The sequence below is a fragment of the Etheostoma cragini genome, chromosome 2, assembly GCF_013103735.1.
Source record: "Etheostoma cragini isolate CJK2018 chromosome 2, CSU_Ecrag_1.0, whole genome shotgun sequence".
Classification (NCBI taxonomy): domain Eukaryota; kingdom Metazoa; phylum Chordata; class Actinopteri; order Perciformes; family Percidae; genus Etheostoma; species Etheostoma cragini.
Window position 1 is genome coordinate 29,050,207 of NC_048408.1, and position 12,007 is coordinate 29,062,213.

A 12,007-nucleotide genomic window follows, 5' to 3' on the forward strand; every position below is an offset into this window, starting at 1 on the left:
CTAAACTCCGGACGGAGCCCGTGGAAAATAGCCTCGGGGAAAGAACTTTCTGACAAACGTTCAAAAGTTGTTTCAGTTGTGCGTTAGAAAAATTAGATTGGACAAATAGTCCAGCTAACTGTCTGGATTTACCCTGCAGAGATCTGAGGTGCATGGTCCAACAATTAGAGCCAGCTCCTCTGGTCAGGACTAGTAGTAGGCTACACCTGCATCTGAAAGACAAGACACAAAAACATATTTGAGGACAGCATGTTCATTTTAAAGTACCGGCGCTAACTTTTAGAGCCTTGCTTAACTTAACTGCAGGTATATAACTGACCTCCTGTCCACTTTATGGCCTTATATATCAAAGTGGGCTATTAGATCATCTGAGCTATATTTGCATGTCCCTCCAACCCACTATAAAACTTGAGGTGACTGTGCTTTTTTAAATTGTGGGCCAATCTACACATAGACGTTTTAATCACTGCTTCCAGTATTTTTAGATTTTCATTTTGTTTCATTTTTCCCACTGGGTAAATTTGGCATTTATCCAATTGGCCACACAATGGCAGGGCTCTTAATGAAAAGGTTAAAGGGGATTTGAATTTTTGAAAGGGCTGCTGTGTCAACATAATTAATAAGAGCCCAGCCAGTGGTGGAAGAAGTGTCGCAATTTTTAACTTAACCCTGTGGGGTCGAAATTTACTAGTTACTTTCCACCACTGCTAGTGGTTGTAATGTGGTGGAAAGTATTAGGAAAGTTCGCAGACTGTGTTTTATTTTGAAAGGTCTGACAGGAAGTCGTCTTCATCTTTCATCCCTCCTGCCCGTCGTCGCAGCAGATCAGGAGACTTCGGCTCCGCTCGGAGAAACAGCACCGCACTGTATGGTGGAGAACCGTTTCATATTTTTACCTTTTTCTGGGAACCGGCTGTATGATTAAGCTACAATCTTCAATGAGTAAGCATATCCCAGTAAGTAACGTTGTTTTTGTGGCTGCCATTTTGTTCTCATTCCAACGGTTTTGTGTTGTAAATCAGAACGTTAAACCGTTAACGTTACCAACTGGCCTTCACGGGTTTTTTTTTTCGGTGAAAATCACGGCCTTCTCGGCACAAAACCCGGTTTAATGTGTCCTTGACTCAAACGGTTGACATTAAATCTTTCACTTAACTGTTACATGACCAGACTGAACGGGTATTTGTCCCGGTTACTTAGCCAAGCGAAGCTAGTTAACGGTTTTGCGTGGCGTTCGTCATGGCTAGGAAGCGGCTGCCCGGGATGCGCAGCAACGGGCTGGTCCTGGCTAACGTCAGTCACTCGGAAGTTTTTGTCGGATAAAATCGACTAATTTTGACGTGAAATGAGCCAAAAATATAACTGACATTTTCTTTGTGGTTTCCCACACGTTGTACCTGTCCGCAGCGTCAACGAGGCGTCGTGTTTGTCACCTTAAAGCAGTGTGTACGGTGCCCATCTCCCGGCGTCTGACAGTGCCTATAGGCCTCTACCGTTGAATGATGGCGCCCAGCTCACCTCACACAAAGAGCACTTTAAAGCCTTTATGCTCTAATGCAACATGTCATCCATTTAAACGACTACTTAAACGCCTCGCATCTCTCTTGTGTTTTTATATCACATCCCTCTTTGCCATTTAATCGCCCCCCTTTTGTTCTCTATGTGGTGATTTTCCACCAAATGCGGGTTTTCAGCCCCCCAAAAAAACAACAACCACCGGATTAACAAAGCATGCTTGAACAGCTTAGTGTTTTTAGTATTTGGAGCATAAAGCTGGAGAACAACATGCCCAGGAAGGAGGCATTTTCAATCACATCGTTCTTAAGGGTGTAAAGGGCAAAACCATTAGGATCTAAATGGCAGTGAGTCAGATTTATGATGATGATGATGATGATGATGATGATGATGATGATGATAAAAATAACAGAGTGTATGTTAACCCTTGTGTGATGTTCATATTTTTGTCAATGTTCCCGGGTCTGGTGGACCCACCTCATTTATTAGGCTTTTAAATCAATCCAGCCATAACAATTTATGTAAAAAATACTTAATAGATGGATCCTTTAGCTCAATTTCCAATGATATGTACATCCTTTATGGTTCATATTTGCCATTTACTACTGTGAGATCACATTTATGATCTTGCGATCATTTTTGTTTTTTATGAGAAAACAAGGAAGTTCAATTATAAAAACGGAGAAGATAAGATTTTTGATAATTACTGGTGTTTATTGCTCAATCAGAACAGGTGAAAAATGCTTGAAATGCAACAATTTTGTAACTTTGTGTGAGACTACATATACATACACTCGGATCCAGTGGAACCAAACACCTCATATGTAATAATCATTGAAAATAAGTCATTTTTTATGTTCTTCAATGACTTTTGAGCTAGAAAAAATGATAAATAGCATCATTTTTCTTTTAGCAAACACTGAAAACGGGTCCCACAGACCCGAACACCACCCAAGGGTTAAAGCCCCGCTGCGTGGAGGGCCTCATGGTGAGCTCAGCTTTCACAGATATGACCTAGATGTCAGAAATGACACATCCTTCCATTAGGTAAGATATTACACGGGGCTGCAGCTTGACTTTATATAACATACTCATTTTTGCCCTTTTTAGTTTTTTATTTTCATCCCAGTCCCTCATATTTCACTGGAAGCTCTTTTAAAAGAAAAAACTTCTGTCTACACCTGCTCAGTATGGGCATTAAACGCCTCACACCCTAAGAGTGGATAGTCCCAGGGCTTGGCCATATGGCCAAACTCATATATACATATAAATATATATATGTATATACTTTAGGTCACTTCATACGGCAATTTAACAACATATAGCACACTATAGCTTGTTTTCTGGTAGTAAAAAAAAAAATAGAATACCAGCCTATATGAAATAACCACATGATAAAGCACGTGTTTTTTTGTATATTCCTGTGTGAATTAGATACTAGACAAATAAAAACAATTAAGTATTTTATTAAGGACTTTGAAATTAACATAAGATGCAAGAATCAGAACGTAAAGTGTCAATTTCAGTATATCTGTGGGATTTTTTTAACATCGCGATTGACACGTTACAGAAAAATATGATGCAATGGACATTTTTACATCATTTGGGCGATGTACATCGTCAAAATGATTACATGCTAATTTTGCACACAGTTTTGTGAGACTTCATGTCATAAATTGTTCTAAACCACTGTGAATTCCAGCTCTTTTCAGGGGATGCACGATAGTCAGGGTGTCATCGGTATCGGCCGATAAAAGCTTAAAATGATCGGCATCAGCAGATACGACTATTCCTGCCGATTGTTCACTATGCGCACATGACGTCCGCGAACGAAGCCGCTTCCAACATGTCGGCTGTGTGGAGGTATTTTGAGATATGTAAAAAAAGATAACGAACTTTCAATTTGCAGCACTTGTAAAGTACACGTGATGCGAGGAGGCGTAAAAACCAAATCGGCAAAAAGCCTCTACTTCAGTCCTTTGACCAAGCTAGAAAATCCTTTGGGTGTTCCCCGCTGTGACCAACAACATCATTGACTCTATGGCTCTTGATAACCAGCCGTATGCTATGCTACGCCTAGCTGGCGCTATTTTACTGACATGACCTTACCTGAACTCCAGAGTGTTGTTGCCAGTCACGTTGAAAAGCTCCCTGCCGGCGCTAGTCACATTAGCTTTACCGCGGGCATTGGGACATCAAGCGTGAGTCCTGTTAGCATGTTGAGCGTCACCGCCCAGTGGTTAGAAGGAGACTTCACCCTCAATTCAATTCAATTAAATGTTATTTATAGTATCATTTCATAACGAGAGTTATCTCGAGACACTTAGAGTAGATAGAGTAGGTGTAGACCACACTCCAGAGTGTACAATTGTGTTGTCTTCCCGTCAACCATGAAAAAATAAATAAATCGCTCTTTCTGACATTTTTGTCAGATGTTTTCAATGTTGTGGTTGCTTTTTTTAGATGTTTTTTCCAAAGTTATTTTACATTTCTAATGTTGACATTTTCGGCTAATTTTGAACGCCCGTTTTTTGTGATTGAAAAAAAAAATAGAGAATGGGTCAAATTTGACCCGAGGACAACATGCGGGTTAAGAAAGCTGTCTGACCTGCGCTCACAGGAAGGAGCCGCTGCTCACACAGCAGCTGCAGTTGCATCTGCATTTGATTATACGTTTGTGAAATGGAAACTAGAAAGAGAACGAGTGTGTTGACAGTGAACGTCTGTGTAGCGTTGCCTCTGATGGAAGGCGTTTGGCAGACCTGTTCAAGAAGGAGATGATGTACATTTGGACATGTATTTCTATTTATTTTACTCCTATGGACTGAAGCTTGAAGCCTTAACTTTAAAAAATAAAATGTGGCACACTGGCAAATCATTTATTCTCCTGTAAGTGAAATAATCAAACTATTTTTTTAGGGGTTGAATGTCCGTCTACATTTGTGAAATGAGACATTTATGGTAGATTAAAATGTTTATCTTGTGTATTCCCTTATCAATAACACCATGAGTGTTGTAAGGTAAAGGAGATACTTGGATATCTCTTCAGTAAAATTAAAGTGTGTGTGTGTGTGTGTGTGTGTGTGTGTGTGTGTGTGTGTGTGTGTGTGTGTGTGTGTGTGTGTGTGTGTGTGTGTGTGTGTGTGTGTGTGTGTGTGTGTGTGTGTGTGTGTGTGTGTGTGTGTGTGTGTGTGTGTGTGTGTGTGTGTGTGTGTGTGTGTGTGTGTGTGTGTGTGTGTGTGTGTGTGTGTGTGTGTGTGTGTGTGTGTGTGTGTTACAGCCAAAAAAAGTTTTAAAATATCACCATATCGAATAACTGACTCACTAATAGGTTGATTGATGGCAAATCAGCAACAATATTGATTATATTATTGATTATATTTTTTAATATCAAAAGTTCCTTAGTTCCAGGTTCTTAAATGTGAACGTTGTCTGGTCTTACTCCACTATGACGGTCACCGGAGTATCTTTGGGTCGGTCGAACAAAATAAAGACATTCTTGAAAATGCCAATATGACTTTGAGAACATGTGACTTAGGCTGCAACTAACGACCCTTTTCATTATCGTTGTTATTTCTTGATTGATCGATTTAGTTGTTTTTGTTCTATAAAATGACAGAAAATTGAGAAAAGTTACAATCGAAGCCCAAGACGACGTCCTCAAAAATCTCGTTTTGTCCCCAACTCAAAGATCTCCAGTTTACTGACACAGAGGAGAGAAGAAACTAGAACAATATTCACATTTAAAAAGCTGGAATTGGAGAACTGTTTTCCATACAGAGTTACTCAAACCAATTAATAGACTATCAAAAAAAAGTTTAAAAAAAGAACGTTATTGGGGGAGTCAGAGATTGCCTAAACTTTTTTTGCCATCAAATTTTATAGTTTTTCATGGGAACAAGAAATATACTTGTACAAAAAAAAAAAAGTACAAGGCATAGCGTTAGCTGCTCTTTGTTGTTAACACATCAGCCTCAGCAGAAGCCCTTTGTGTTGAATCCCTTCTTTATTTGTAGTAAATCAGTGTTTTTAAAGCCTCTTGGTCCTGCGTGTCTCCCTCTGTGTCCTGCAGCAGTTCTGTGGTGTTCTGGGTCACACATTTATGGAGTTTCTGAAGGGCAGTGGGGACTACTGCCAGGCTCAGCACGCTGCCTATGCAGACGAGTGAACAGCCGAACTCGCCATCGACCCGACGCACTTGAGCCACAGGAGGGACCCCGGAAAAGTTGGCAGGACCGGGACGCCTCCCAGAACCAGCGACAACTCGGCCTGGATGGGGTAACTCCACCCGCTGCACTCTGCCCTCGTCGGCTTCCGCCTGGCCCGAATCAAGGTGGAACCAGCCTGGTTTTCTTCTTCCTTTTTTCTTTTCTTTTATTCCAAAGGAAAAGGGGTTTTGAGTTGTTTTCCGATTGTCCGCCCTTTTTTTTTCGGCCGCCAACACCCTAAATTTTCACGTTTGCCTGACGCAGCCTTGTTTTTTTTTTGTTTGTTTTTTTCGCCGACCTCGAAGAAGAACGGAGGATTTCCACTTCTAGGATCTCGATCGGACGTTTTTGTTTGACATTCCCTCCGAGTTTAACTGTTTACATTAGTGTTTTTCTCCTCAAAAGACTTTTTTGGTTTTGTTTTATATATATATATATATATATATATAAACATTTTTTACGTTGTCACAATGGCTCGTATGAACAGACCGGCCCCCGTGGAGATCACCTACAAAAACATGAGGTTCCTCATTACCCACAATCCCACCAACGCCACCCTGAACAAGTTCATTGAGGTGAGCCTCCGTGTCATTGGTTGAAAGTTAAACTTTGCTCAGCCAGATCCAACGGGCAGTTACAAGCTTAGCTGACAAGTTTAACATCGAACTGCATGTTCACGTCAGGGACACTGTCAGTCAAAGATAATGTGATGGGAAATAATTTTGAATAATGGAAGATAATAAAACACAGAAGGTCCTCTGGGAAGAAATATTTCGGCGGAAGATAAGCTGTAATTTAGGCCCCATTTGAGACTTTAAAATCATAGTTGTATTGGTTGTGTACTTGTGTTTTTTTTTTTAAGTACCTTTCTAATAAGTCCTGCAATGCGTTTTTCCAGGAGCTGAAGAAGTATGGAGTTACCACCGTGGTGAGAGTGTGTGAGGCCACCTACGACGCCACCCTGGTGGTCAAAGAGGGGATCCAAGTTCTGGTGAGTTCAAAACCTTAAAACCTTCCTGACTGTCGGTACCAGGCCTGCACGAATACTCGTTATAAAATCACGATCTCAATTCACCCCTGTTTGCAATTTAAGTTATAAGAAACTAACGATTTTTTTTCTATTATCATTATTTATTTTTTATGGCTCAGATTCTCACTTAATTTTACGAGCCGACTGCATCACAAACGCTGCCTCTTTCTTCTGTAGGTTTTAAACGTAGAGTGTATAAAATAGACACTTCTCTTCATGGAGTCCTCTGTGTCTACAGGCTTGGTGCAATAGGAGCCAAAAGACATCTATATTTAGTACTGCCAGTTTGTTTTGGTTTGTCCCGGTTCATATGTGCAATAAACGTTACACTATATTTCTCCCTGAATCGTACAGACCTACATCGAACCAAACCTGTATGTGGTTTGAATCCTGGTTTCCTCTCAGCTCGGTGCACGCCTATTCAGTTTTATCCTTGTGTTTTCTTAGTGTTGTGTAAAATGTTCCATTAATAAAGAGGCTTTCCCCTGATGCCAACGTTGGGACTTTACCCTCCGATTTAATGTTGTTGTTTTTTTATGCCACTTAACGCCAAAAACCTTGCTGTAGAAACAACGAGCAGCCAAGGGAGGGCAGTGGGAATGTTTTCAATAACAAAACATCAGTGATGGATCAGTACAGCTGATTTCAGTGCACACATTATTTGCCCTATTGGACCATATGTTTGGCATCTTCAGACAATTAAAAAAAAATAAAAATATACATATGTATTCAATTTACAATGATAAAAATCCTAAATCTTTACAAAGTTTCTGCAGTTTTGCTTCATAAATGCCCTAAACGATTAATCAAGTATCAAAACAGTTGTCGAATGATTTTCTGTGAATTAATTAAGCGATTAATTGAAAAACCAATTGTTGCAGCATGAATTGAATTATAGTGCAACCAGTGGCTATTTCGCCTTTTTTAAAGAGTCAGCAACACCACATTTATTTTTTCATTTCATTATTCATTTCATTATTTATTTTATTTAATGGCATTAGAACCAGAGGTTTTATTTAATACTTTATAGAAACTTATTCAAACAGTAGCTACTTAAAGACATCCATAAACTGTCAAATGACCCCCTGACACAGACCGAGACCCCGTCCCGACCCCTCCTCCCCCTACAGCGACGTTGTGATTTCCCTGCAGCTGGTTCAGCCCTCACACTTCCTTTGTTTTGGTTTCTAAGAAACCGGGCAGCTGACGTCCCCCCCCCCCCCCCCCCCCCCCCTCTTCTCTTCCAGGATTGGCCGTTTGACGATGGAGCTCCTCCCTCCAACCAGATCGTGGATGATTGGCTGAACCTGCTGAAGCTGAAGTTCAGGGAGGAGCCCGGCTGCTGCATCGCTGTCCACTGTGTGGCGGGGCTGGGGAGGTGAGCGCTCGCTGTCACACGGATTCAAGTGTTACCTTCTTATCACATGGGGTCATATTTTACACATGGTTCCGCTCGGTCGGGATGGGGCAGATAAAACTCCTCCAGACATCCCCTCTGCTCCGCACATCCTCTGATACCGAACCAGTTGGTGCTGAAACCTACGGAAGCCGAGAACGGCCATGGATCTTTTAAATTGATTTTTTAACGACTTATTAATTCGTTATCTCGATATAACAAAGTTTTTCTTTCGGATAAACTCCTATACATACGGCTGCGTCAGCTAAGCTAACGTAAATGTAGGCTAACGTTAACTAAGCTATGCGATGCAAAACATAATTAAATGTTTATTAATTCATTTAATAGTGCTCTGTACGGAAGTCGTTCCTGGCTGTTGTGGTGTCCACAACTCAGATACTAAGATAGATAGATAGATAGATAGATAGATAGATAACAAGCTGGAATCAGAAATATGCTTCACAGAAAATCTCAATAGTTTCTGATTGATTGAACAGTTGACAACTAATCGAGTAATCTTTGCAGCTCTACTAGAAACAGAGCTTTTTGTATTGTACAAATAAATAAAAAAAGCCTGTTTTATGCAGTTATTTGAAGCGGTTACTTTTACACATATGTCATTTTGAAGAAATGTAAACGTGGATACCTACAATTACATGAAGATCAGATAAGAAGTTGGACGATTGCTTCATTGAGGGATATTTTGTTGAGTCAGAGTTTCAAACTTATGAAAAACAAAGCATGCCATCTATTGTGGCTTGAAAACCAAACCAAAGAAATAGGAAACAAAGCAACCATCGAGGGGATTTTCTTTTATGTTGCAGTACATGAAATCACTCGCGTAGGTCTGCTTAGTGTAGACAGGTTCTCCCCCCCACCCCCGTCGTCCTTCAACTGACCTCAGGTCCAAAAATAGCTGAATATCCACTCCCTGAACTCCTCTTAAACGTACCGCTCAGTTTATTATACAGGCTTTTAATCCCAAATAGGAAGGGTTTAAAAACTTCCTGTTTTTTGTTCTCAGATTGTCTTTCTGATAATAAATGAAAGGGAAACTGAACAGTGGTTCTAAATGAACAACAGTGTAAATAAAATGCAAGCTATTTATTTCCTAGCTGACGTACTCTGTTCCCTTTCCCCTCCCTGCAGAGCTCCTGTTCTGGTCGCGCTTGCTTTGATTGAATGCGGGATGAAATATGAAGATGCTGTCCAGTTCATTCGACAGTAAGTGAGACACGTGACTCTGAAAGGCTTTCGACACAATGATTTAAAAATGCTGATTCTGGCTTAGGTCTGCACGCTCAATTGTTATAAAATCGACTTTCTTCAGCGAGTTTTAAACAATGATAAATAAAATAGGTTTTTTAAAGCGCTCCCGAGCACTGCAATGTTCTCCCTTCTCTTCGGTGAAGCATCTGTGCTTGTGGTGATCTGCAAGGTGCCAAAAAAACTCAGTTTGGTACTGCCAATTTGCTTTGTCATGCTTCATGTGTGCAATAAACATTACACTTCGTGAGGAGAATAAACTGTGGCAGAGAATCGAGATATCAGTTCAAAGCTAAAAAATGATGAGTCATATTTTTCTTCTGAATCGTGCAGGCCTATACTGGCTGATGATATACCTTCAAATACTCTGTGTATTTATTCACAATATATAATCTTTATTTATCGAGCACTTTTCAAACTCCATGTTACAAAGAGCCTCACATATCAAAACAAAACAAGCCAGTCATAAAAAAAACACATCAGGTTCTTGAAACGACAAATAATGTGATGGATAAAATCATGTACAGTGTTGAAAGAATAAAAGACAGGACATATTATAGCATATATAAGATTGTTTTTGGGGAACTTCCACCTCCTAGATATGGCAGTTTAGAGGCAGACAGAAAACTAATCGAGCACTTTTCAAACTCCATGTTACAAAAGAACTCAAACAAAAACAAGCTAGTCATAAAAAAACACATCAAGTTTTTGCAACAATAAATTATGTACAGTGTTGAAAAGAACAGTTTTAAAGGAATAAAAGACAGGACATATTATAGCATATATAAGATTGTTTTTGGGGAACTTTTAGAGGCAGACAGAAACTAATCGAGCACTTTTCAAACTCCATGTTACAAAAGAGCTTGTTACAAAGAACTCAAACAAAAACAAGCTAGTCATAAAAAAACACATCAAGTTTTTGCAACAACAAATCATGTACAGTGTTGAAATATTATAATATTTCTAAGATTGATTTTGGGAAACTTCCACCTCCTAGATATGGCAGTTTAAAGTCAGACAGAAAACTAGTCACCAGTCCTTTGCTGAAATCCAACCGTGAACATTGCCTCAAAACCCTTTTGTTTTCTAACATAAACACACAAACATTTCTTACATTTGATTTGGATTTGGTTATTGCGACCAGGACGTGTACTGAGCTGCACATTGAACAGTTGAAAAAAATGAAGTTGTGTCAGTGCTCACTAATGGACATACTACGTATTAAAGAGCCTGCACTCCCTCAGACACGCAGTATGGTCGGCACCATGTGCACACACACCTTTTATATCTGTGGAAGCTCAGCCTGCCTGATGACATTTGGCCCTGCCGGTGTTTACTTTAAGATCTTCCTGCTCTTCTGTAAGACTGACAGGAACTGAAGGTTTGCGGGGTACATAAAGCAAGGAGGGATGACGCATCCTATCTTTAAATAGCGGAGATATCAGAGAGTGAATGAGAGACATGGAGGAGGAGGGGACGTAGTGCCCCTTTTTTTTTTTTTAAGTATATGATGCGTCATAGCTCGAAATAGTTTGTGGTCCCACATGCTGGCTTTGAAGTAATATGTGGATGTTCATAGAAAGATACATGAATAATAATAATAATAATAATAATACAAATGATACATTTATTAATAGAGCGCTTTCCATCAAAGTGCTTTACAGCAATAATACACTTTACATTTTACTGCCAATTGGCTACCCAATAAAACGGGTCTGCTACCCATTCTGGGTCCCGACCCTAAGTTTGGGTAACAGTGATTTACACCAATAATCACCATGTAGAAAATGGCTAACTTGACTTTTCGTACCTCCCGTTACATTTTAATCCTCTTCTCCCAGTGCTGCACACAGACTAAATGAGCTCGTGATCCGACCTGTTGACCCGAGCTGAACGAGTGTCCCGTTGTTTCTTCCAGGAAGCGTCGAGGAGCGTTCAACAGCAAACAGCTGTTCTACCTGGAGAAATATCGTCCTAAGATGCGCCTGCGCTTCAAAGATTCCAACGGCCATCGCAATAACTGCTGCATCCAGTAGAGCCGAGCCCTGAGCCCCCCCCCCCTCCTCCACTCCAACCTCGCTAGCTTACAACCTGGCAGGCTTGTGTTCTCAGTCGTTGTGTTGACGTTCTTTACTTTGAGAAAACCATGCTCTGTTATTCAACTCCCCCCCCCCCCCCCCCCCCCCCCCCCCCCCTTTTTCCCCTTTCCAGGTTCAATATCAAGTGTCAAAAAAAAAAGAAAAGTAAAGAAAAATGAGCTGTGTGAACTGGAATCACCGTGTTTTTTTTCTCTTCATGTGCCCGAGAAAAAGAAAAGAAAACGTTAGGAAGGGCAACGCTGAGTCGTGTATCATTGTAAGGTGTTGGATTAACAGTTTTTCTGCAAAAAAAAAAAAAAAGCCCAAACGCGTTTGATTGGCGAGTTCGTTAACATCGGAGAACGCTCCAAAAACAGACATAAAAAAAGCATTTTTAATTTCACGTGAGCAAATTATGGACCCCGTTCAATTGTAGTGTCCCGTTTCAAGACAGAGGTTTGCCTTCCTTCAAATCAGATGGTTCATCCGTAAATGCCTTACAGTGGAAGTGGAA

General features: G+C 40.4%; 1 protein-coding gene across 1 annotated transcript; it reads left to right on the plus strand.

The window, feature by feature from the left end:
- The first annotated feature begins 761 nt into the window (after window positions 1-761).
- ptp4a1 (protein tyrosine phosphatase 4A1) lies at window positions 762-11,584 on the plus strand. The gene is made up of 6 exons (XM_034856368.1): window positions 762-956; window positions 5,588-6,298; window positions 6,622-6,714; window positions 8,001-8,131; window positions 9,299-9,373; window positions 11,334-11,584. The coding sequence occupies exons 2-6, from the start codon at window positions 6,194-6,196 to the stop codon at window positions 11,449-11,451; spliced, it is 522 nt and encodes a 173-aa protein (XP_034712259.1). The 5' UTR covers window positions 762-956; window positions 5,588-6,193; the 3' UTR covers window positions 11,452-11,584.
- Window positions 11,585-12,007: the final 423 nt, after the last annotated feature.

Bases quoted from the DNA above. Each gene is read 5' to 3' on its own strand.
- ptp4a1 (XM_034856368.1), top strand. From the start codon at position 6,194: ATGGCTCGTATGAACAGACCGGCCCCCGTGGAGATCACCTACAAAAAC. The intron at 6,299-6,621 runs GTGAGCCTCCGT...GCGTTTTTCCAG, and splicing joins CCCTGAACAAGTTCATTGAG to GAGCTGAAGAAGTATGGAGT. The intron at 8,132-9,298 runs GTGAGCGCTCGC...CCCTCCCTGCAG, and splicing joins TGTGTGGCGGGGCTGGGGAG to AGCTCCTGTTCTGGTCGCGC.